The sequence below is a fragment of the Gopherus flavomarginatus genome, chromosome 19, assembly GCF_025201925.1.
Source record: "Gopherus flavomarginatus isolate rGopFla2 chromosome 19, rGopFla2.mat.asm, whole genome shotgun sequence".
NCBI lineage: Eukaryota > Metazoa > Chordata > Testudines > Testudinidae > Gopherus > Gopherus flavomarginatus.
Genome location: NC_066635.1, coordinates 7,625,228 through 7,652,019, shown reverse-complemented (window position 1 = coordinate 7,652,019; position 26,792 = coordinate 7,625,228). Strand labels below are relative to the sequence as shown.

General features: G+C 43.9%; 1 protein-coding gene across 1 annotated transcript in view; it reads left to right on the top strand.

The window, feature by feature from the left end:
- The first annotated feature begins 5,605 nt into the window (after positions 1-5,605).
- Positions 5,606-26,792, top strand: part of LOC127037669 (3 beta-hydroxysteroid dehydrogenase type 7-like) — a 70,072-nt gene continuing 48,885 nt past the window's right edge. The window contains exons 1-7 of the mRNA XM_050929684.1: positions 5,606-5,753; positions 9,459-9,614; positions 13,371-13,479; positions 17,403-17,502; positions 19,144-19,306; positions 20,570-20,685; positions 22,844-23,083. Of these exons, the coding sequence (XP_050785641.1) occupies positions 5,606-5,753; positions 9,459-9,614; positions 13,371-13,479; positions 17,403-17,502; positions 19,144-19,306; positions 20,570-20,685; positions 22,844-23,083 (1,032 nt within the window). The remainder of the gene's footprint in view (positions 5,754-9,458; positions 9,615-13,370; positions 13,480-17,402; positions 17,503-19,143; positions 19,307-20,569; positions 20,686-22,843; positions 23,084-26,792) is intronic.

The following is a 26,792-nucleotide window of genomic DNA, read 5'->3' as shown; positions in this document are numbered from 1 at the left end:
GCTGTTGCATGTAATTTGGGAAGGGGGAGAGATATTATGCAGTGTTGGTCCAATTAGTAGTTCCTTGAGATTTTGGAGTCCCCCAAATGAGTTAAAGGGGACAGTTTTTGTTCCCACAACTTAGTATTTGGGAATTAAAAAACAATTGCATTCGCTTGATGAGTAATCCCTTTAGTTGGTTTGCATTTGACTAGTGTGCTGGGTTTTAATTAAATTATTCAGAACAACTTAGCAGTAAAATGAAAAAAAGTTAATTGAAATGGTGTGCAATTAATCCTAGCAGATTGATTGTCAGAAGGCAGGTTTAGGTTCAGATTGCAACATCATTTTAATTACCAACTTTCACAGATTTCTGTGAAGACCTATGTAATTCTTTGCTCCCAACACTCCTTGTTTTGCTAAGGACTTGTCTACGTTACCCGCCGCATCGGCGGGCAGTGATCGATCTGGGGGGGGGTTCGATTTATCGTGTCTAGTCTAGATGCGATAAGTCATCTCCCGAGTGCTCTCCTGTCCACTCCTGTACTCCAGCACCGTGAGAGGCTCAGGCAGAGTTGAAGGGGGAGCAGCAGCAGTCAACTCACCGCAGTGAAGACACCGCGGTCCTGTCCCCCCGCTCCCCCCCAGTGAAGACCAGGCTTTAAGCCACATCTATCTCTTAATGTGGTACTGTATCTTTAATCTGGGTAACGATAGGACCATATAGTGTGGACATTGTCACTGGACTAGAGTTTCATTCCTCACTAGTAAGTCAGTTAGACCACATTGTGTTGCAGTCTTAGTTAAAAAAAAAAAAAGAAAGTTATAAAGGTGAACATAACCTCATGTGTTGACATTAATGGTATTTGTGTCTAAATAAACCACTCCAACCACATTTTCCATCTTAGACCGGATACTAAGATTCATTTTAGCCTGGGCATATGCATTTTACCATCTCTGTGTAATTTAGGGGGTAGACATATTTCAAATGCGTGCTCATTTAGAAGTATACTTTAATTGAAATGTTAGTGCTTTATCTTACATACATACTGTGCAATACCATAGTGTGTTCTTTTGCCTTTGTTAAGAATTCTTTGGGATTTTTAAAGTACTTCTCTAAACGCCAATACTTTTCAACTTGGATTGGTTCTGTTAGTAGAAAAACAATTTTCCTTGCCTTGAGCTAACCAAAAGCAATGGCTGCATATTGCACAGTATAATACGTTATAGTTTATGCACCCCAACTTTCACTAGTGCTCTGGTATCCTCCTGAGAAATAGAGAATGTTTCACTCCAGAGTATCCAATATGCATTGGTTCTAAAGACTTGACAGCAATGCAGAAAAATAGGAATAAGTTAGAGATAAGGGTCATATCCTGCTTCCACTGATGTCCACAGGGCTCTTGACATTAATGGGAGCAAGAATAGACCACATGCTCAGATCCAGATCTTCAGTTAGTGTAAACTGGGACAGGTCCAGTGAAACTATCACTATTTACACTAGATCTGGCTCACAAACTTTGGCACTGAACCAAAATCCCAGATCCAATCTATAGAATAAACTTTATTAAAGCAGAAACCAATCCACCACACCTATGGCTTCAGGAAGACAGACAGACAAACTAATTCTATGATTACATGAAGGTAGGTTCTTGATTGACTAATTGGAAATCCCCTTTAGTCCACAATTATGACCTCTGTATTACTCAAGATTACATTCCATTCTGCTCCAGCACTGTGGGGGGCGGGGGGGAATTAAACTACTTATTCTGAAATCAAGTGAATCAAAGGTGCTATAAATGTCCATGAAACACATTCCCAATCATAGAAGAAAATGTTAACTTTTTTCACATTTTACACAGTATTTTTTTTTATTTATAGCCGTGTGTTGTGTGTGCATAAGGGGTCCCAGCTTCCCTAATTGTAATAAGTTCTACAATCATTTTATCTTTTAGAGTGAAGTTAGATACAGTATCTTGTAATTGTGTGTAATTTTTTAACAGAACAATAACAAATCTCCTCTGACATGATGAACTCATTCCTGACAGGCTCCAACATTTGTCATCAGACTTCACTAAAGGACAAAATAAAAAAAACCCCCAACCTGTTAGCTCCAGATCTTGCATGATTACGTCTCTGTCTTCATATTGCTATATTCTTGTTCATGGTATCTATTTCTCTGTATTTGGAATGTTTTGTATTCAGCATTTTTTTTTCTAAACAGAGCAGAGTGGGAACAGTATTCAAGAGCCCACAAATACCAAAGACCTTTCATGTAATGCACTGAGAAATAAACATACTGTAAGTGAACATGGCATGTTGTAGCCTGTATTTCGAGGTCTTTGGCTGATTCAGACAGATTCTCTTCCCGAAGGCCTAAATCTCTCTCTCTTGCCGCCTTCACTTTCTTTCACTGCCTTTAGTAGTATTGTACAAGGTTATAAGAACCTCTGTCTCCTTGTAACAGGGACATGAATGAGGGACTCAGCCCAGTTCTCAGTTTGACTGGGATCAAGATGACAAATTTGCAGATTCCACGTGTCACCTTTAGTAGCAGTGTCACAGTGTGGTTTTCATGGAGGCCCTTGGTAACTAAAGGCAGGTTGGAGTGATTTCTTTGCCTCAGACGCAGTTAACCCCCTCTCTGGATGATGCTAAATCATTCCAGTCAGATACAACATCCCTAGGGCTTGTACAAATAATGTTGGAGAGCAAAATGTTCTGTCTCCGGAAGGGAGCAGATTATGCCCATATCACAGCTATTGCAAAAAGAAAAAGTATTCTCACTCTCCCCTCTCTATTTGCAGCTCTGCTAACTGAACAGGGCTATGCTCTATTGTGTACTTCTCCAGCCAAGTCATTCATATAGACAGCACCCACTTCACCTGTGTAAACTTGACTTGCCCAAATCCCCTATTGACTATGGGCGCAAAGCAGCCCTAACCCCAGCACAGCCAGTGACCAGAGCACCCCGGTGTAGCAGAATCCTCCCGTGGTGTACAGGTGACACAGCTATTCCGACACCTCTTGCCCTCCCTGCTGCTGAAATACAGAGTGTGGCCAAGGGAAGCCACACAAACCCCACTGCTTCCTGGCTACGATATCAGCCTGTTGGAGACCTTGTGCCCAAGTGGCACTAGCACCCAGCTGACACCGGGATTTGGAGAGTGTAAAATTCTCCACGGTCTCTCTCCCTCTTGCTCTGCACTCTGTGGACTTTGGCTAGAGTGAAGTTCTGGGTCATTGATTTCAGTGGAGTTACTCCTCATTTATGCTAGTGGGAGCGGGGCTGGCCGTGTTTACATCTTGTTGTCCAGACACGGCTGCCAGTTTTGGTTGGCCGTATTCCTGGAGGATTCATCACATGACAATCTTTAATTCCTGGAGACTCCAGGACAATCCTGGAGGCTTGTCATCCCTCTCTCCAGACCATTCACCCACATTCAAAACAGCAAATCGGAGGGTTTCCTGGCCTCAGGCCGGCATGATTACGTTGCAGCTTTCGAGAGCCCTGTCCCGCAGCTAAGGCCGAGCACATCATGTAAACAAAGGAAAATGTCAAATGAACCCAAACTCAAGGCCTCCACCTCATCACATTCTTCATTGCAACACCAATAAGGACATGTTCAAGGCTGCCTGATGTAACAGCCCCTGCTCATGCAGCACTTATGTGGCTGTCTCACTTACTGTAGTAGCTAGTGTCACCAGGGTATGTCTACACTGCAATGTAACACAGCTGGCCTGGGTCAGCTGACTTGGGCTTGTGGGACTATCAAATTGCAGTGTAGACATTTGAGCTTGATCTGGAGCCTGGACTCTGGGACCCTCCTGCCTCACTGGGTGTTTTAATGCAGTGTAGACATATCCTTAGACTATTAATCCTTGCGACAGGCCTGTGAGGCAGCACAGTGCTATTATCATAGAATATCAGGGTTGGAAGGGACCTCAGGAGATCATCTAGTCCAACCCCCTGCTCAAAGCAGGACCAATCCCCAACTAAATCATCCCAGCCAGGGCTTTGTCAAGCCTGACCTTAAAAACCTCTAAGGATGGAGATTCCACCACCTCCCTAGGTAACCCATTCCAGTGCTTCACCACCCTCCTAGTGAAAAAGTTTTTCCCAATATCTAACCTAAACCTCCCCCACTGCAATTTGAGACCATTGTGCCTTGTTCTGTTATCTGCCACCACTGAGAACAGCGGAGCTCCATCCTTTTGTTACATGTTATCCCCATGTTACAGATGAGGAAGAGAAAGACTAAGGGTGATACTCACAAGAGGGACTTAGGCATTGCAATTCTCAGAATCTACCATCAGGTAGAGGGTCTCCTGCATCCTGGGTAAGTGCTGTAGCTCATAGACTCATAGACTCTAGGACTGGAAGGGACCTCGAGAGATCATCGAGTCCAGTCCCCTGCCATCATGGCAGGACCAAATACTGTCTAGACCATCCCTAATAGACATTTATCTAACCTACTCTTAAATATCTCCAGAGATGGAGATTCCACAACTTCCCTAGGCAATCTATTCCAGTGTTTAACTGCCCTGACAGTTAGGAACTTTTTCCTAATGTCCAACCTAAATCTCCCTTGCTGCAGTTTAAGCCCATTGCTTCTTGTTCTATCATTGGAGGCTAAGGTGAACAAGTTTTCTCCCTCCTCCTGATGACACCCTTTTAGATACCTGAAAACTGCTATCATGTCCCCTCTCAGTCTTCTCTTTTCCAAACTAAACAAACCCAATTCCTTCAGCCTTCCTTCATAGGTCATGTTCTCAAGACCTTTAATCATTCTTGTTGCTCTTCTCTGGACCCTCTCTAGTTTCTCCACATCTTTCTTGAAATGCGATGCCCAGAACTGGACACAATACTCCAGTTGAGGCCTAACCAGTGCAGAGTAAAGCGGAAGAATGACTTAGCTGCTGGGCTAAGAGTGATAAAGAGGTCCACTGGCACCACCATCATCTCCATTTTGTGCTAGGCCTGATCCAGTAGGTGTTCTATGAGCAGGCCAGATAAGCAAGGGAATGCCTAGTTTAAGGATCCCACTGGGACTTCACACATGTCCAGTGTGGCAGAAATTTAGGCACCTACAGGGTTAGGTGGCAGCTGGGGGAGGGGAGGCAGGGGAAGTTGAGGATCTAAAATTTTGGATTTAGGTGACTAATGTGGTAGTTACATGTTTAATTCCCTTTGTGGATCTAGTCCAAAGTGACTCAGAATCAGGCCTACAGGGCAGATCTGCCTCCAATGGAAAAGCCCGTGAAAGTGTTTAGAATTTAAGATCTTTCTGTGTGCAGAAAACCTGTTTCCTTCTGACACAAAGTGGGGAGACAGCACAGGAGCATATCTTGGGGTATCCCCATGAGAGGAACAGGCTGAGCCCTATGGCCCAGTGCTTGACTGGACACAATATTGCAGCATTTGGGCGGGGGGGCTCAGTGACTCTGTGCTGTAGTTCAAATTTTCATCTGCACACAACTTTGAGGTTAATGTTCAGCCCGACTCTAGATAATGATTAAACCTTAGACTTGTTCTCTAAAGCAAATTTGCCAAGAGGGAGAGCCCAGTCAGTGTTTGAGAGGATCCTGGAAGCACCTCTCTACCACAACCACTCCTCTCTCCAAGATGGGTGAAGCGCTGGTATACCTGGTGACAGGAGGATGTGGTTTCATTGGGGAGCACATTGTGGAGCTGCTGTGCAAGCAGGACTATGTCAGTGAAGTCCGAGTCTTTGACTCAGTGGCAGGCGAGGAAGTGAAGAAGTTTGCCACAGGTAAGGAAATATCACGTACGAGCAATAGCCTCTCCCTTTCAAGGAAGCAGTTGCTCCACTTATGCTGGACATAGCTTGGTGGTGGGCACAGTATAAGATACCATACCATAGTGACAGGCATGGTGTAAGAACCTGAACAGAATAGATTACAAATAGTAACTTCCCGCTAAGAAAAGGCTAGCACGGGACTGAAACTATACACAGAGAGGAACTGTATTGACTTATCTACTAGACATGCTGCCAGGGGACCAATAAAGTCCAGGATCAAGCATCAGTTATGATGATAAGTACGATTGCACTTCCTGAGCCCAGCCACCAGCTGGAGGACACAGCGCACTGGTTACCAGCTGGATCGCACAACGGCGAGACAAATCCAGCCTGTCAAACAGCTCCATCCCAAACAAGGTTCTATCCCAAGTATAAAAAATGGACAGGACTACAAATGAGAGCTCAGTTTCTGGTATGCAGAACGAAATAATTGGAAGGAACCTTCTATTAGGGTCCTGAGCTTTGCCTGAGGAACTAGAGATGTCTTTTAGTGAACAGGTGTATAATTAAACTAATCCACCCCGAGCATTGTTGCATAGCTGCCTTTTCTCTTTAACCAGAGTTTATTACCGTATGACGCATTGGAAAAACAGCACCTTTTACTGGAGTCATAAACATACATCCATGCAGAATAATATGCCCAGCAACCAGTGCTCTGTATCAGTCTGTATTGGGCGTAACCCTGGGAGTTTCTGAGCTCCACTCACTTTTTTCGGGGAGGGAGGAAAGTAGTCTTGTCATTTCATCTGGTTGACAGAATGAATGCTCAGAACAAGAGGAAATTCCAGGGGTTACTCAAGGGAAGGACTCCCATGCATGGCTTATGGGTGCTGGAGTATGAGTTTGTTAGTACCACATGGGCATTTGCTGGCTGACATGACTGCCGTGAAGCAGGGTTACTGGGACTACAGTGCAAATCCCCATGGAAGTAGGAGTCGATGGCCTGTCTACACTTAATATTTAGGTCGACATAGCTGTGGTGCTCAGAGGTGGGAAAAATCATCTGCCGATCTAACTCTGGGTGTAGATGCACGTAGGTCTATGGAAGAATGTTTCCAAGGACCTAGCTACCATCATTCAGGGAAGCAGAGTTCCTACAGCAAAAGAAAAATCCCTTCCGGTGCTGTGCACTATGGGATTACAACAGCGTAGCTATGCATCGTAGCTGTACTGCTGCAGTGGCTAGACTGTAGGCCTGGCCTAAGGCCATTAGACAACAGGAATCCAGGGAGTTGCATCTTGGTCTGAATTTGACTCCTTTTGTTTCAGACCAGATTTTCAGCTGTCACTAGTATGGTAACCAAAGTTGCTGACGGTGTCAGAGATCCCTTCCAGGCACTGAGTCCTGGTTCAGGGGATTCCTACGCTGCGTGAGAGATCTGACCAAAATAGACCAGAGAGAAGTAAGAGGGTTAGAAGTCATTCTGGAGCACTGAGAAAAATAAATCCCAAGAGCCCAGGCTTTCTAGCACAGCTGATTCCTTGACCCAACCTTTTAGAATTGCCTTACTTGGGGCCTGATCCTGACAGGGGTGAGCACCTACAATTCTGGTTGAGTCACTGGAGTTGTGGGTGTTCTGGACCTCTAAGGAGTGGGGCATTAGCGTCACAATCCGCTTATTTCTCCTGCAGCACTTGCCAACGCAAACACACATGTACATACGTACGTGTTTGCAGTGATAAGTGAAAGAATATAGTGGAGCTCTGCAGGCTTTAAAGACCACACTCCTCAGGCTGTACTAAATAGAGAGAAAAAAAGGTCCCTCCATTGGTGCAACGTAAGAGATTTGATCTCACTCCAGGGGGCCACTGAGATGGTAAGAGACACTAGCCACCTGGGCATTTCTGTGTCTCTCCTGCCCTGTTTGATTCTCAAACTCTTTGGCTGCTGCATTTGCAGGGAGATTGGCTTTCCTGTCCCTTGTTTGATTGCTGAAATATTCATTTTGATTAAGTAGGTCACAGCTGAGTCAGTGGGACTCCATAAAGCCTTGGAATTGGATCAAAACCATGGAGGACGGCAGTACCTAAACTCTTTCTTAGGGTGATCCATGTCTTAATAGAGGGAACATCTCAGGGTATTCCAACCGTGTGGTCCACCTACCCTCCCAGTCTCCTAACACCTTTGTGGCAAATACAGCATGTAACCCACTGGTGAGTGCGTCTGACAGGTCCCCTCTGCCCTTGACACACCCTCATCAGTGGGCTGTAATTGCTAACTGAGAAAAATGAGGGGAGGATTCAATGTTTTCCTAGCTTCCTTTAGTGCAAGTTAACTGCTTGAAACTAGTGGCGTGCCACCTTTCTAGGGGCATGTAGCAAGTGCCATGGGGAGCACCAGCAATCCACAGATTATAGCTTGGGAATGGCAGATGTAGAAGAACGCTGGTCTCCTCCTGGCTGAGTTTTACTGAAGGGACATTTATGGTGGTGTAGGAGTACAGTCCATAGGAGTAGCCTGTAACTGCAGGCCCTGAACTCTGCCCAGAGGCCAGGCCTAATCCAGATAGGAGCAGAGGCACTCGCCCACCAACTGTAATGGCCAGAAAGCTGTGGTCTTGGCCACCATTCTGTAGAGGCAGCCATTCCGCACTCTTGTCGTACCCTCTAAGCCCCATATCCCCGAGCTAAGGAGACAGCACTGCTCCATGCCAAACCAACCTGTATCACCTTTCACTCACATTAGAGAAAGTCCAGGAAATACAGTAAGCCAACCTCTAGCCAGGTATTCTGAACTACAGCGCAGGAGAATGGGCTAAATCCACCACAACACCCTGGTGAAGTAAGGAAATAACTAGTAATAGCTGCAGAAGTAGGGAGGTAGAGCGTAGCTGGGCCAACGAGAAGGGAGAGCCCAGAAGCAGGCCCTGGCCTGGTGGAAAAAAAAACCTTACGAAGGCAAGGAGAACTTCCCTAGCCATTTTTAAACCAACCTATAGTTCTCTATTTTATTGTGTGTGTTTTTAAGGAATTTGCAAAGAACCCTGTTTAATTTCTGCTGGACTCTCGCGGTTTCATCCCTGCTAAATTCTATAGGGCTTCTTCTGTAGTGAAGTTCTGCTCCCCCATCACCAGCAACTGGGCCAATTCTCTGCTCACTTGCATCTCTGTGGCCCTGTTGGCTTCAATTAATTAGTTCAGGTTTGCTCAGTACTATACTGCATATGAGTGCTAGGCATTTTTAATGACCGACCCTTGCCCCAATCCACAGCATGTCAGCCAGCATAGTTCCACTGGAGTGAAGGACGTACACCAGCTGAGGACCCAGGTCTCTGGGTGTAAAAGATACTGGGTCATAATCTGCCTTAATGCAATGGATTCAGTGGAGTGGTAAAGTAATACTGACAGACCCCGGTTGTCGGTTGGCGGGATTGAACCTGGGACCTCTGAAGCTAAATGAATGAGCCTCCACTGCATGAGCTAAAAGCCACATAGCCGTTAGCTAAGGCTGTAGAGCAGACTCATTAATCTCTCTCTAAGTGGTCTCGGTGCCACTAGATGGGACAGAACACCACACCCAGGAGATGTGTGGGTTACAGTGGCAAATTGCATTGGGTTTGAATTTGTCCCATGCAGAACAGGGTTTTATGTGCAGGATTCTCCTTCTGCAGGAAGAGGTTTTTATTTCTGCATCTGGTTTTAAACATTTTTTTCCAGCTACCACTTGTGTGACAGTGATGAAAGGAGACATCCGAGACTACGATCTGCTCCTCTCTGCCGTGCGGGGAGTCCATGTGGTTATTCACACAGCTGCTATTGTGGATTACACAGATACTGTACCCTTTCGGGAAATGAAGGCTGTCAATGTTGCTGGTAAGCACTTTAAAGCAAGGAATTAAGTACAGACTAATAGTCACACCTCATCTGTGTGTGGAGTTGTGTAAGAGAACATGACCCATATCCGCTTTGATGTCGTGCTTTTCTACTTCCTGTAGTTCAGAAGCACCACTCAGATGGTGGATTAGAAAAGTGACCTTTTCTTCATTAGCAAGAAAGTTTCTCTCTCGGCCCCCTGACCCTACTTGAGACCAGGCAATGACATTTGCTGCCAGTTCTACAAAGCTTTTATATGTGCAATGCCAAGTTACATGGAGAGATAGCAAAATACAGCCCTGGCAAAAAAAGGCCTGAGCTACACACAGATTTTGCACTGGGATAATTATGTTGGTTAGGGGAGAGATTTGCTTTATCAATATAGTTATAGGGGTATAAACCTCAGGTGCAGATGTAATTATACTCTCATGCATTATGATTTATTAGTTATACTGCAATAGCATCTAGAAGCCCACTCATCGACCAAGACAACATAGTGCTAGGTCCTGTACAAACACAGAACAAAAAGATGGTCCCTGCTCCAAGTAGCTTACAATTACAAGAATTAAGATGACAAGGGAATAAAGCTAATGCAATCCTTGGATGCATGACCAGGGGACTCTCAAAGAGAAGTAGAGAAGTTATTTTGCCTCTGTATTTGGCACTGTGCAACCCACTGCTGGAATACTGTGTCCAGTTCTGCTTTCCACAATTCAAGGATGACATTGATAAATTGGAGAGGGTTCAGAGAAGAGTCATGAGAATGATTAAAGGATTAGAAAACCTGCCTGATAGCGATAGATTCAAAGAGCTCAAACTATTTAGTTCAACAAAGAGAAGGTTAAGGGTGACTTGATCACAGTCCGTAAGTACCTACCTCTGGAATATACAGGGGTGTCTCTATCTTTTTTGCCAACTCAAGCATGGCAGTCAGGCTGCCTTCGGCGGCACACCTGCGGGCGGTCCTCTGGTCACGCAGATTTGGCATCGGTTCTGCGGGTGATCTGCCAGTCCCGCACCTTTGGCGTACCTGCTGCAGAATTACCGCCAAAGCCGCAGGACCGGCGGACCTCCCGCAGAAACGCCGCCGAAGGCTGCCTGACTGCCACCCTCACAGTGACCAGCAGCCTGGCCCCGCAGCTTGCCACCCCAGGCACGTGCTTGCTGCGATGGTGCCTGGAGCCGCCCCTGGGAGTATATATATTTCATAATGGACTCCTCAATCTAGCGGAGAAAGGTATAATACAATCCAATGGCTGGAAATTGAAGGTGGACAAATTCAGATTTTAAAAAATTATACCTTGTTTCCAAACAGTAATTAACCATTGGAACAAACTGTCCTGGAGGATTCTTCATCACTGACCATTTTTAAATCAAGACTGGATGTTTGTCTAACAGATCTGTTCTAGGTAGGAATTATTTTCGGGCAGTTCTTTGGCCTGTGTCATACATGAGGATCACAATGTCCCCTTCTGGCCTTGGAATGGATCGGGGGAAAAAAAGAAAGCTATACTGATAAGTACATTTATGCCAGTATAAGTGCATCCACACTGGTACCCCTTTAATTATACCAATCTAGTTAAAGCCATACCACTGTGTGTATGTAGACAAGGCCTTACATACATGCGAGGTTGTCCTCAGTGTTTTCTCCCTGTCACTACCTACACAGATTTCCTTTCCATCTTAGTTACAAATCTGCTTAAATAAAACTGGTTCATAAATCCAGTGAACGAGCACAGTTATAAAAAAAAATGAAATCCCCATTACAGCAAGAATTTCTAATGCACATTAGGCCACTGGCTGATATAATAGTTAACTGCAATGATGATCTTTATATTTTTCTTCCTACTTGGTTAATGCTTAAGGCACCTGCGAATTACTGGTGCATTCAAGGCCAACATCCATTTCTCTATTTTTCTTGTTTTCAAGACTGATGCTTAAAAAAAAAAAAAAGTGGCTATATTTTGTGAGTGCAGGTAATGTTCAGAGAGACCCCTCAGGGCTCTGTTTTCTAATGGCTTTGTGAGATCCTCTCTTCATTGTCTGTTTGAAATCAGCAGTTTATTAGAAAGGGACTTACAGATCTCTGTGAACTTGGAGGGCTTTCCAGTTGAACAGGGAGAGCCTCTGAAACTAGCCCAAAGAATTAGGTCTGGGCCAACATTTTCAGAAGTGACTTGTGATTGTGACTCTCTCTGCTTTTTGGGGAGTTCAATTTTCGATTTTTAAAACGTTCCTCATTTTCATAGGGTTGCTGCTCAGCACCTCTGAAAATCAGGCTCTGGTTAGATGAATACCAACTGAAGCCAAAGAATGCTCATCCCAAGCAAACAAACATATATAAAAATTAAATGCAACATGCATCCAAGCAGGATCTGCAAATTCAAGAGCAGAAGCTGAATATCAAGGTATTACAGATATTTTAGGGACCCAGACTTATGAGATGCTGAATTCCTTCAGCTTCCATTGACTTCGGTAGGAAGTCACTCCAGTTCTGGTATAGCCATACACATTTTCCTAGAAGAGCTCAAACTGAAGACCACCACAGTGAATGCAACTATCCTATCCAGAAGTGCCACAGAATCATAACAAATGCCACATCTTCAAAACTTGGTCAGAGCTGACATAGTACTGTCCACAGACAGCCCTGCCACAATAGTGGCTTAATTTAACCCACTATCTGTCCCAGGAAGATTGTAAGCAGTGCCTGTCACAGACTCCATAGGAGTCAACAGAAATGGAGCAATCCCCATTTTAATTATGGTTTGGGCCCTTTGTTGGTGATTTTGTGACAAATGAAAACCAATTGCTGTTCCCAGGGGCTGATAAAGACCTTTTTCTTTCTGTTCACCCTTTCTGAAAGCAGACTCCAGGCCTCGTCCGAATCACTACAAACTGACTACAAGGCCAGGTCTGACCATCCTTGCTCATGCTGCATCATCCCTTAACTCCATTGTGTAGGGTTACCCCTGGAACAGGGCAATGCTCAGTGCGAGATAAGGTGGCAAAATTTGGCCTTGTGCTTTGACCATTGGAATAAAATATTACTGTTGTGAGTTTTTTCTAATGCAAATAGCTCAGGACTCTTTGCATCAGGGCTAGAACCATGTGTGGAATTGCCACCTCTGAGCTATATAACTGCCCCCATGAGATCCAGAATGATCCTAAACCCATCAAACATGACAGCTGGCAGGGTGTACTGAGCATCATTACAGATTTCCTGGGACAGCTACCTCAAAAAAAGGATGACCTTGGGAAAACCTGAACAGGTGGCAATCCTAACCACCTGGGTATTTTTTTTTTTACCTGCACTGCCAGTGTACACAAAGTCAACCATAGTTTTTATTCAGTGTTGGCTTGCAAACTACTAAGGTGGTGGACACAAAATTTGAAAAACACAGTGTCTAATGAGAAGGTTTTTTGCTCTGTCTAGATATCTGCAAACCACCTGAGGCTGCTGTTTGAAGGTAAATTTTGAGCTTCTGAATAGTAGTCATGCGAGTCAAGTCGCATTAAATTTTCAAGGGTAACCACCAGTCCCATATCTGGTGAGCCACTGAGACTGAGCGATCTTGCCTAAACATCTGAACATGGTGAACCCAGACCTTGCTGTGGCTTTGCAATGAAATCTACCTGTGGGAAAACAGTCTTAGTTCAAATCCAAACCTTGACTCTGCAAATCTCTTTTTGCGAATACATCAGGAACCAAACCAATGAAGGTTATTAATCATTTTTCATTCCTGACATACTCCTCAGGTACTGACAATGTGCTGAAGGCCTGCTGCACCCTGAGCGTCCCATATGTTGTCTATACAAGCTCCATTGCTGCCGTGGGACCCAACACTCGACAAGAACCCATGCTGAGGTGAGCCCAAGCGGATCCGTTGCATCGGTCTGGTTTGTCTGATGATTGAAAGAAGAGCTTTGGAGCTGAAGCCAGCTTGGGGGGTTTTGCTTGGAGATGAGGGAAAGGCGTTTTTCCCTCCATAGTGATTCCCTTTTGTGCTGGTCCTTCCTTGCTACCATTCTCCTTGAGCAATTACAACCTCAAACATGGACTAAATGTGAACGCGCTAGTGGATAAAACTCCAGGATAAAAAGTTTACCAAGTGGCATATGACCCAGCTGCATATGACCTATGTATCAGTCAGATTATCAGCCCTTCCCATTGGCCACCTACCCCTGGCCTCAAGGCCCCGTTCACCTAGATCCCCTGACCATCCTGAGCAGGTGCTAAGGGCTTGATTCTGCTTCCATTGAAATCAACAGTCGTTTTGGATCAGAACCAAAGGGTAAAATGTTCAAATGTGCCAAAGTTACTGAAGAGCCTACGCCCCATTTTCAGCAGTGACCGGCACGTAGGTTCCTAAGTTCCACAGACTTTCAATGACATGAGCTAACAAGTTTCAAAAGTGCCCAAGTGACTTAGGAGCTCAAGTCCCATTCATTGACTTTCAGTAGGACTTGAGCGCTTTTGCAAATGTTACCCCAAATCTCCTCTAAGGGGAGTGGCCTAGTGGCATGTAACTATGCCCCAAATGGAACATAGCAACAGTCGATCTAGTCTGGTCTCCTGAGCGCTTGAAACAGTATTTGCCTCAAAATAAACACAGACTAAACACACAACCCAAAACAGGGTGGAAAAAGATCCCAGCAGCCAGAGACCCTAATTAATTTAACTTCATACCTGCTAGCTTGTGCACCAGGCAGTTAGGGCAAATAGGAAATTCTTTTGAAACCAGAGACCCGATTCCCCTGTATCTGGTTGAAATCCAGAGTAAGTCAATGGAAGCAAGGTGGTGTAAAGTGAGACAAGAACGAGGCCCATGATCTGAAAAATGCACCAATTGCCTCTTAATGCAGCCCAGCTGGGAGGACTGGCAAACTGCACAATATGGCCATGGTCACTACACTGAAAATACATGCAATGCAGATTCCCCCTGCTCTGTGCTTCTCTCTTACAGCTCCTGCGCCAGCTCTTCTTTCCTCTCCTCTGCCCTCCTCTCCCCATCATTCATTGTGTAATTATATTCAACTCACTTTTACATCCTGGTGAACTGACATAGACAAAGACTGATTAGTCTTTGGACAGGGTGATGGGTGCTGGGATAATGCTAACACCTCAGCATCCGACAATAATAGAAAATGCCTCTGTCAGTCTCAATCCCTCTGAGAGAACTACCGCTGAGATACCTTCTGACAATGCCGCTCCAGTCTCATTAGTGTTCAGTTATCTGTGATCATTTTGAAAAGCAAGAGCATTACGCTGAGCTCTTTGTTACGGGCAAGTTTTAAAGGGGGAGGATGAGAACTCCCAACAGCGCACTGCAGTCCAAGAATCACATGCATGTTAGTTACCCTTGGTGGAGCAGTTTCGTTTAAAGAGAAAAAGATCTGAAGATACAGAAAGAAAGTAATTAAAACTAGAACTTCTAGATAAATCTCCTAATTGTCTTGAGCCTCCAGAGGCTTCTAAGGGTGGAATGAACCATGGCCAACAAATCTTTTGTTCCATGTGTTTTCTAGTTTGTCTTATGCGTCATCCATGGGGAGTGGGGAGAATGGCCTTGTAATAAAAGCACAGGGCAGAGCAGAAGGAGAGTTCAGCTTTTAATTCCTGACTCTTACTATTTATTTGTATTACTGCAGCGTCGAGCGGTCCCCGTTTAAATTGGGGGCCCATTGCGCTAGTCAAAGGGTGGGAGAGAGGAAGTATTACTACTCCATTTTACAGGTGGAGATCTGAGGCACAAAAAGATCAAGTAACTTGCCCCAGGTCACACAGGGCATCTGTGGCCAAGCCACAAACTGAACCCAGCTCTCCTGAGGCCCAATCCAATGCCTTAATCAGATCATCCTTCCTATGGCCAGATATTTAGTGAGAGAACTTGTGGCAAGTCCTTAACCTCTTGGCCTCAATTTTCCCATCTGTGAATGGGGGACAATAATACTGTACCACAGAGGAATGTGATGACACTTCACTCATTATTAGGCTAATGTCCTCTAGTAGCTCATGCTTTTTGTTCTGGGCATCCCTAATTCAATCCCCACTGTTGTGGGCAAAATGGTGGCTGCCACCCATGAATAGGGTGACCAGATGTCCTGATTTTATAGGGACAGTCTCAATATTTGAGGCCTTTTCTTATATAGGCTCCTATTACCCTCCCAACACACACACACACCTCCTGTCCCGACTTTTCACATTTGCTATCTGGTCACTCTACCCGTAAACTTCAATATCTGCTTAACCTCCACTGGCTCAGAGAATGTTCATGCCAGCAAACTCATCCGCTAGAGTATCCATGGAGGGTGGAATTCACTGCTGTGCACAAGGGCAGTGCAAGACTTAAGGCCTTTAGAGGACTCAAAGTCCCCTGGAGCCACACATGGGTCTTCTGCTGGCAGGAGAGGGAAGGGGCGACTTTCACTCAGAGAGCAAAGCACAAAAGGGAAGTCATTTAAAACATGCAGGAAGTTACACTGACATTTTTTGCAGCATTTGCACACTGCTAAAGGGGATACAGACACACAGCAGGTAGGAAGATTGGAAGAACCAGAGCCTAGCTTCCTGGGAATTACAGGAAGTACAGTGTGTGTCCATATACACTTGATCCTAATGGATGATCCCTGCTTAGTGCTCCAGAGGAAAGCAGATTTTCCCTGCTCCCCCATCTCTCAAGATCTCTCCCCCTGCTGAAATTCCTTCCAGATTCCACACTGAGCTAGAACCCACATTGTTAGCATCTATGGTTTATTCACTAACCAAGCCAGGTAATTGTGGACAAAATTCCAGGGTACTGTCAAGAGGCAACCCTCTGTTATGCTTGCTCTGTCCTCCCTTTCTGTAGCTGATTATTGCAGGAGTCTGTGCTGCTGATTATTCTATAGCTCTTCCATCCCCCCATGCTGTGGGCCTCCCACTCCTTCACTCAGGAGTAAGTTAAGATCCACAGCTAGACTGGGGCATGGGCTGCTCCTTTTAGAACAGCAGCAAAGCGCTCCCCAGACTGCATCCATCTGGGCCTGCTCCCTGCAACTACAGAAAAGGTCCTTGCAATAGCCAGACAAGTGGAACTTCTTTGCCTGCCTCCCAAGAACAGGATTTGACCATGGCATGGCAAGTCAAAATATATAATATAATATAATATAATATAATATAATATAATATAATATAATATAATATAATATAATATAATATAATATAAACTAAACCAGCTGGTATTAACACTTCCATGCGATCACCTAATACTGTATACAGCCCTTTTATGTGTCTACTATGCTTGCAAATGCCTTATAGTCATTAGAATTGGAAAATTAAACAGCAACTGCTCCTTCTAATTTATGCCAGGTAATGGGCCTGTCTCTCTCTTTTAGCTGTGAGTGTTTTTATTCTTTCTACCCTTTATCTTCCTGGGCCACATTCAGCCATTTGTGGGTTGCTAGAAAAGCCGAGTCTATTGTTTTCAGAGGTGCCTACTTCTTTTGAAATATTATTTGCTTCAGTCATTGTATGTCGTGTGACAGTGAGTTACACAGGTTAATTAGATATAGGCAAAGCTCACCTAAACAAAAACGAGAACAAACCAGAAATAATACAGCCCAGTGACTATGTTTTGTTCATACTCTGGGCTGTTGAGACCTCAGACTCCCCCAGTAAGTATCAGGGCCTCGTTCTCCCGCATTCCCAAGACATGGAATTCGTAGGCAAAGGTGAGATGTTGCCTAGCAGCTTTGTGGAAGTCTCTTGTAGTACCTTGATCACTTACTGCTTCTTTTCATTTATCTCAGAGGAACAGAAGACACCAAGTACAGTGGGGAAGTGGAACTGCCTTACGGGAAGACTAAGGCCATGGCAGAAAAATTGGTACTTGAAGCCAATGGAAAAGAGGTACAAAAGTCAGACAGCAGCCTCAGTACCATAACATAAAATTTACAGAAGGCGAGAGCCCATGATTCTCTTAATACAATCCCGCCACTCAAAACTGATCAACTACAAACAGCTGCAGTTTTAATTTCACATAGAAAAGCCTTAAACTGATTTATGCTGGGTGTTCCCACGGCATCATAAAGCAAACCGTAACGCTCCAAGGCCCGGATTTGGCAAAGCGCTTTAAGCACATGCTTAAATTCCATTGTAGTGAATGCCACTTATGACTCTCAAAAACTTACACTTGGTCTGTGTTAAATTATGGCTGTGAAACATGGACATTCAAGCAATCAATTATAAAGAAACTACAACCCTTCGAATTCTGGTGTGTTAGAAGAATTCTGAAAATATCATGGATAGACCACGTATCCAGTGAAACTCAGAAAATGCTAGTTAAAGATCTTATGAAAAGAAAGATTTGATTTATAAGGTATATTTTAAGAGGTTTAGTGGGTATGTTTGTGGGCACTGGAAGGGAAAGTTGATGGCAGAAGAACACCAGAGAAAAAGATCTTGAATGGACAATGTGGTACCCTGGATGGATCAGCAGAACTATTTATTCACAAAGAAATAAGCAGAGGAGTGTATAGAATGGCCTACCAGGTTTGCAAACCTCCAGGAATGGAGATGCCCCATAGGAATAGAATATTACTTAAGCATGGGCTTAAGTGCTTTGCTGAATCACGGCCCAAGAGACCACATTTACCTTAATATCCCATGTAAGTGGATATTCAAAAGTGCCTAAGTGAAATAGGAGTCTAAGTCCCAATTTCAAAAGGGATGTCCACAGAGCATAGTACCCCCGAGCTCTGACTCAGGTTCAGGCTCAAGTCCCTCTTCTGTCCACGCAAATCAGTCTCACTCACGTCAGCAAGTACTCAGAGCCCAGGTTCTCAGACCCCACTAGGAGAGTTGGGTCAGAGCCAGAGTCCCACTGTGACTGGGGTCCAAGCCTTGTCATTTTGCAGTCTGGATGCAGCTCAAGTCACAGACCCAAGTCAGAAGGTTTTCCCAGTGCAGTATGGATGCACAGAATGGCTGAGAGGCCCAGGTGCAGCAATTGTAAATCCAGGTTTACAATGCATTGTGGACGCTCGAGCACAGGCTTGAAAACACTGAGTCCACAAGCCCAAGTGCCCTAGAACTGGGCTTAGTGTGCTGTGCAGACATTCCTTAGGCACTTGGGTTCCTAAGTCTAATTGATTTTCAAAGAGACTTGGGCATTTCAATGGGAGTCAGGTGCCTTGGCACTTTTGAAAATCCCACTAGGATGCAACCTTAGGCACCTGCATATCTTTGAAAATCTGGCCCCAAGTGCCTAAATCATTTCTGAAAACGGGACTTCACAGTGTTTTTTCAGAAGTGCCTAAGCAGTTTAGTAGTCTCTATTTCCACATCACATGCTTCTTATTTAACAAAACACCAAAATACTATGGAAGATCTCATCCCTGAATCCATAGCCTGCTAACATTCTGTGTGACCTGAAGAACAACCCTGTGTAAGCATGAAAGCTTGTCTCTCTCAGCAACAAAAGTTGGTCCAATAGAAGAAGATATTACCTCACCCACCTTGTCTGTCAAACATTCGGTTTTGATTTTACAGCTAAGCAATGGTGGCAAACTTGCAACATGCATCATCTGTCCAAACACAGTTTACGGGGAGAAGTATCTGGTTCTAAAGAACTTGCATACCTCAGCCAAAGCCAAAGGGGGTGTGCTGAACTACCTGGAACCCGAAAACACAGAACGTAATTACACGTACGTAGGTGAGTATGTTGCTTTGATTCCTTTACATGTTTTTACCAGATTATTTTTTAAAGGGTCAGTCTGCTTTTTGGCCAGGAGACTGTAATACACCCTGGATAATGTTCTGACAGTGAGTAAGGAGTGTAAAGAATGAACACAGCAATAATTTTATAAACTCTAAATAGGGCTGGCTGGAAAAAAAAATTAAAGGTTTTCAGGGGAAAAAAATTAAAAAACAAGATTTTGTTCTAATTTTTTGTATGGAATTTTACTCTTTTTTTAAAAAAATGAAAAATCTTTTAGAACATGGAAAAAAACTTGCAAGAGAAAAAAAAAGGTGTGTGTTGGGGGGGATGGTGGCAGAAATCTATTTTTTCTTCCAGGGATGTGGGGGGAGGGGAGGTGGGGAATATTCCGGGAAGGGAAAAAAGCAAACCCGACAGAATTTGAAAAAGTACTGGTTTTCAAAACAAAAATTTTCATCTCCTAGAAACAAAATATTTCAAACCAAATGAAATTTTTAATTTTGCTTGAAAAGTCCCGCCTCTTCTTTTTAAATCCTGCTGTTAGATTAGGGGTGGGGTGGGGACATGAAGGCGGAAAGAGACCAACCAGTTCCATTTGTAAAGTTTAGAAAATATTCCTTGAGGAAAGAAGAGAGCGACTGAATTTAATAGGGATTAAAGCAACAGGATTCTATGGAAACTTAAGATGATTCTGTACAAAAACCTATAGAATTTAACACAGAAGAGATCCTTTTATCGGTATGATGAACCGTACTGTAGCAGGGATAGAATTATTCAGTAAGTCTTCCAGATTTAAGAATAGAGAAATCTTTATGGAACCCTCTCACATACCTATAGGAATTTCCCGCCCCCCCATAAGGATGGAATTACTGGGGTTTGAAACACTGTTAGAGGAGAGTCAGGCCAAATAGGTTAAGTAACTTGTCCAAAGACATGCAGCAGAGCCAGGAATAAAACCATTGAGTCTAATCTGTCTCTGACTACGAAATATTGCCCCTTCATTTCCCATGAACCAAAGTCACAATGGACACTTCTGGGCCATCTCAAAAGGGGAACTATAGATTGAATGGACCTTGGATATTTTGGGTCCCTCCAGAATGAGGTTGGGTGACAAAGGTGACACAAGATGGAAAAAGATTCTCTACCTATGAAACATGCAGATGTGGGGCATGCATTCAATCTAGCGTAGAAAGCTCTTGTAATACATGGACCAAGCTGGCTCCTCCTCCATTCCTACTCTCCCTTCTCCTTCTCCAGGGAATGTTGCATGGATGCATGTACTTGCAGCCCGGAACCTGCAGCTGAAACCAGACATACTTGCTGGGCAGGTGTATTACTCCTACGATGACACCCCAACAAGGAAAGGCTTCCTAGTGAGATATCAGCTGTTGTCAGGGATGGACCCCTCAATCAGGCTGGGCTCACGCATACCTTACTGGAAGCTATGGTTACAAATATACTTTTATAGGATAATCAGGATCCTTTTGTACCCCTTTTGGAAACCACAGCCCTTCCTAAACTTGCCTCTGCTGAACACAGTAACCACTACCTTCTCTTATGAGACAGACAAAGCCTTCAGACATTTCGGGTACACTCCCCTCTACAGCTGGGGAGAGAGTAAACGTCGAACAACAGAGTGGTTAAAGGCAGCTACAGAGAACTCGAGATCCCATCAGCCCAACAGGAAGGAGACCTAGATGGCACTTTTAACACAAAGACGGTTTATTCCCTTCAGTGAATTCCATCCGAATTTGGTCATGTGCATAACTTTCCCACTAGGAACCAGGCAGAGATCATCAACTCATTACACCTAGACTAACCCAGAGCAATAACTTCCAGCTACTATTATGTATCACTTCTCCACTCCCCAGGAGCCATAAACTTAATATGCATTTTCCATGTGACAGCAGCAGACATACGGGAGGCCACGTCCCACAGCCATTACTCACTTCAGTAGCCCCATTGGCTTCGTGGCATTTCGTCGGAGCAAGGAATGCAGGGTCAGACCTGTGATTTGTGAGGCTGACTTGAATCTTTGTACAAAATTATTTTTGGTAACTAATTTAATTCCACATCCTGAATAAGCTACATCCTTTTCCAACAGCAGGACTGGCACTTTTAAAGTGATCTCAAATAGCCATTTTTTAGTTAGTGGACTGTCTTTATTTCACTCATAGACGCAAGAGGTCTTTAATAGATAATTCTTAGGGGGATGAGGAGAACTCAGGAAATCCCCTCTCAATTTTAGGGTTTTAGATATATATAGCTATAGGCTTTCACCACTATCCTTAGAAGCAGCTTTCACATCTACCTTTTTCCAAAATCCTTTCTGCCACTCAGCTTGTACAACATTTTACCTTTTAAAAAAAAAAACACAACCCCAGAACCTAACACTGTAACAAACAAAAATTACATTACAATATCTCTTGAGGTGACAACTTGTCAGTTTAGTTACATTCTTATTTATATGGTTTGATAATTGATGTCAGAGCTTACACACTGTGTTGGATGCATTTTGCAACTTGAATAAAAATTATACTGGATCTGATTCTCATTTGCACAGAGGTTATTTTTCACTGCTCTGGCAGCACAACACAACCTTCAAGTGGGTGCAAATGTCATTTAGTCCCACATTAAGCCAGAGTGGTGTAAAGGAGCCTTGGAGTAAGTGAGAATCAGGCCCTAAGGGTCTGCTTTACATTAAACAAAGCCCTTACAGTCTGAGCTTGGAGCGGGAGGGGGTCATTTTAACCCATCTCTCTGTGCTTGGCTATGCAGTACATATAGTAAAACAACACGAGGCACAACTTGGAAAATTTAGCAATAACTAGGGCACAAATGGGGCAGGCAGTCATATGAAATTTAGAGTTGAAACTGAACCTCTGTTCTGCTGTATGTTGGCTTACCAAACCCTCACCATATTTTGTGCATTACCTGAGTGAACAGCAGAAGTTTTTCCACCAATATTAAAGTACAAATTAATTTCTACTAGAATTAATCTACTTCACAACACTTCCGTGGGCTGCGAACTTTCAAGCTTTACTTTAGTGCAAGCATTCATAGAAGGCTAATTTTATTTTCAATCGCTCAAATATTCACAAAAAGCAAATTTTGTTGGTGCGGTATATTTGATCAGACTAGTGGTCAGTTACATCAATCATCCAGTCAGGAAACAGAAGCAATACTACGTGACTGACTTACATCAAGTTAGCAGGAATTTCCTCAATCACCTCTTTGCACAATGATCCGCCTAAGCAGAATTGTTTGCTAACGAAATATGTAAAGAATTTCACACAACAAATAGGTCTGGAAAAATTTGCAATCTGTTCACACAATATGCAAAGGTGAAATTCATTGAATAAATTATCAGTTGCAGATTTTTTTTCCTCACTCAGCTCTGCTGTGTCTTTAGCTTCTTTCATTTCATTATGTTACCCTTTTTACAGATATTGGGGTTTTTAACTCAGCAGCAGATGGCAGCTTGCTAGGATTTTCACAAATAAAAAATATACATTCTCGGAACATCTCTAGGTTCTAGCAAATATTATCCAGCAGTGGTTTTTAAAGCTTTGGAAATGCTTTAAAAAGATCATCCTCGTCGATGTGACGATCCCGTTCGAGAACAGGACCCTGGCCTTCCGCGAAGCCCGAGCCCGCAAACTTGAGAAATACGCTCCCTTGGCAGACACCCTGCGGACAAAGGGCTATGAGGTCTACACCGACGCTCTGATCGTTGGGGCCCTGGGTGCCTGGGACCCCTGTAATGAACGTGTACTTCGCACCTGTGGGGTGGGCCGTCGCTACGCGCGGCTCATGACACCCCTAATGGTCTCGGACACTATTCGATGGTCTAGAGACATTTACACAGAGCACATCACCGGCCACCGCCAATACCAAGTGTGAGCCGGCGTGACTTTGTGAATCCACGAGGGGGAGGAAACTTGTGGACCTCCCCTGCTGGACTTTATCCCCTGAGCCCTGAACCCACCCACCATGTGAGGGTCATCCTATGCTCATTACCCAGCCCGCTTATCTTTACCCAGGACTGTCTGTAACCTGTATGTATGAGCAATGTACCCCCACTGCTTCCTGACTGTATCTTGATCTCACCCACCGTACACCCCGCATCGGGAACATGGCAGACTGTATATGCTATGTGCCGTTCAATACCAAACTACTAGCATCCCTCTATACTCTGCATGCTACCCCCGATGATCAATAACTGACTTTTCAAACTCTCTGTATCGTTTATTTTTAAACATTTTCTAATAAACTTTTAATTCTGTTGCCACTGGGTGGAGCTACAAGTCCAGTTGTAAGGCACTTTTCCTTCTGATTTAAATGTGTGGTAACAACTTTTGCTTTAACTGGCTTCTAAAGGCAAAGTCTTTCCTTGCTGGTCAGGCGAATTGGTTTATGCTCCATCCAGGTTTTTAAGAGTCTTCAGCCCCTGGCATTCTGAATTTTTTTTTAAATCAATAAATTAACTAAGTGTTTCTATAGACTGCCTGGAGAATAAGGCACAATAAGTTCTCATTGACTTATAGTGATTTACTCAAAGCCACCTAAAGAGAGATTTTGAAACCCAAATTCCTATAAGAGAGTGGGAATTGGGTATTCAAATCCCATTGACAGCTTTGAAGATCTCAGCCTGGGTGCATATGCTAATGATTTCAGATGTGCCAAGCAGCCCTTGATACAGCTCACTGGGGGATTTTGAGCCATGTGAAGATACTAGTTGGGTGAAATGACATTGCTCTTGTCAGGCCACATGCAGAGCATGATTGATGCTGGGCAATTGTTTATCTGCTCTCTGATTTCCCTTGTGCAAAGATCCACTTGGTGATTTTCTGGCTCTCCTCCTGCTCAACATGCATGCAAGGCCACTGGGGAGATAGTGAGAGGATATGGGCTGCCATCAGCATGCAGATGATACGCAGCACCACGGACCAAGTTTTCAAAGGTATTTAGCTGCCTAAAGATGCAGATGGGGGACGAGTAGCGTTTTCTAAAGTTTCTCAACAGGGTAGGCGCCCAACTGCAGAAGAGTCACTAATTCAGAGTGATCCAGATGGCCTGATAATCTGATATCAAACAAACAATGTGTGTTCCTGTATGGCTACATGTAAATGTACACATCTAGGAACAAAGAATATAGGCCATATCTACATGATGGGGGGTGGGAGGGGCCCTATCCTAGGAAGCAGTAACTGAAAGAGATTTGATGGATAATCAGCTGAACACGAGCTCCCAATGTGATGCTATGGCCAAAAGAGCAAATATGATCCTGGGATGCATAAACAGGGGACTCTCGAGTAGGAGGAGAGAAGTTATTTTACTCTGTGTTTGGCAGGGGTGCGACTATTGTTGGAATCCTGTGTTCAGCTCTGGTGCCGACAATTCAAGAAGGATGAATTGGAGAGGGTTCAGAGAAGAGCCATGAGAATGATTAGAGGATTAGAAAACCTGCCTTATAGCGATAGACCCAAAGAGCTCATTTGATTTAGCTTAACAAAGAGAAGGAGAAGTGGTGACTTGATTACAGTTGGTCTCTACGTGGGGAACAATTATTTAATAATGGGCTCTTCTAACAAAGAAAGCTACAACATGATCCAATGGCTGGAAGTTGAAGCTAGACAAATTCAGAGCAGAAATAAGATGTACACTTTTGACTGTGAGAGAATTAACCATTGGAGTAGTTCATGGTGGTCTCTCCATCACTGACCATTTTTAAACTGAGATTGAATGTTTCCACTAAAAGCTCTGCTCTAGGATTTATTTTGGGCAAGTTCTCTGGCCTGTTGTACAGGAAGTCAGACTAGATGACCACAATGGTCCCTCCTGGCCTTGGAATCTATGCAGTTTACCTCCCCTCCTTGTACCTTTCCAGCTTTGACAAAAGGAAGGAGAGGATTCCCTTTCGCTGATCATGATATGGGAAAAAAAACACTCAGCAAAGTCTCATTGCTGTTTTCCAAAGGGATGAGTAAGCTTCCTTTGGCTGTGCTGCAAGCGATTTGCATTTTGGCTCCTCTGAGTCAATGCTACTGCAGATTTCCTGTTAGATATTTCATTTATCAGATTATAACTTGTTTTCTCTTGGCAATCCTTTAATTCCTTCCCTGCATTGGGCTTCATTCTCTTCTCCTTCCAGGGTCCCAACCCTATTATGTAACACACATTAAAAAAATGTCTGTTTCTCCTTCTGGAGAAGAGCCTTTGTGTGTAATTATTCATCCAAAAGATTCAGCAGGTATAACTGCTTCCCCTGGGGGCTCCATTGTATAATTGGATTTCATCCATACAAATTAAATCCGATCTTTACCCCTTAGTTAAGCCAAGCAGTAAGTATTTAATGCTAATATCCCTGACAACTATTGCAGAAAGAAAAGAAGAAGAAATATAGAAAGGAATACAAAGTGTTCTCCGCCAGAAAAATAAATGGCACAGTAAAAAGATATGCTGGCACAGGGAGAGTCGCCGTCTTTTTGCCATGGCAGCTGTCAAAGCTACCAATAAAAGCCTTTGGGGTATATTTGAGGAGTTAATTTATCTCCGGTCTTGATGTCCCATTCATTTCATTCTCTCTCTCTCTCCCCCATACTGTCACTTACACACTGAATACACTTCCCTGAGCTACCCTCATGCCTGCCCTCATTCAAGTTCCCATGGAAGACAGTCATCTTCAGCAATGCCTAAGAGAAGTGATCTAACCACATTAGTTATTCCCTCTTCTGCGTTTCCCAGTGCATTCTGTCTTTACTAGGTGGGCCTTTCTAGACAGGAAGCCCTCTGGGCAGGGACCATCTCCCTTTGCATCCTGTACATCAATCCCATTGTTATTGCATAATAATTAATAATAAAATATAAAAGCTCATCACCACATGACTGGAGTTAAACTGGCAAAGTTTGGAACAGTCTCATATTGACACTATTTAAGCCAGGATATACCGGAAAAGTATGGCATGAATCTGGTCCCCAGCCAACACAGATACCGGAGAAGCGCTTTATATACCTGGCTACACTACTCTTCTCAGCCACATCTATGGTCTATTTGACACTTTGCTTCACAAAAGGATTAGCCATCACCACAAAATTATTGAGAAGAATGATGCCTCCTCATTTTCCAGTCGTTTTTGTATTTCTCCCTGCTCCCCCGGGAATTCAGGAGTGAGGGTCTCATTGATTTTCAATAGGACGTGCACCCCTCAATCCTTCAGATGCTTTTGAAAGCCTCCCCTTAAAGCAGAGTGGTATCCAAGATGCAAATCTGAATCCCGATGCAGACTTCAAAGTCTACGTGTGTTCAGAGCTGGAGCAATGATTTATTCCATTAGAGAGAGAACCTATAGCCACAACGCTGTCATTTGGTGAGCACTTCAGCGGTTCCATTGCACTCAACGTGAACACTCTGCTCATAAATGCGACAAAGGTTTGCACCCTAGTCTAACTCGAAAGCATTTAACAAAGACAATAACTG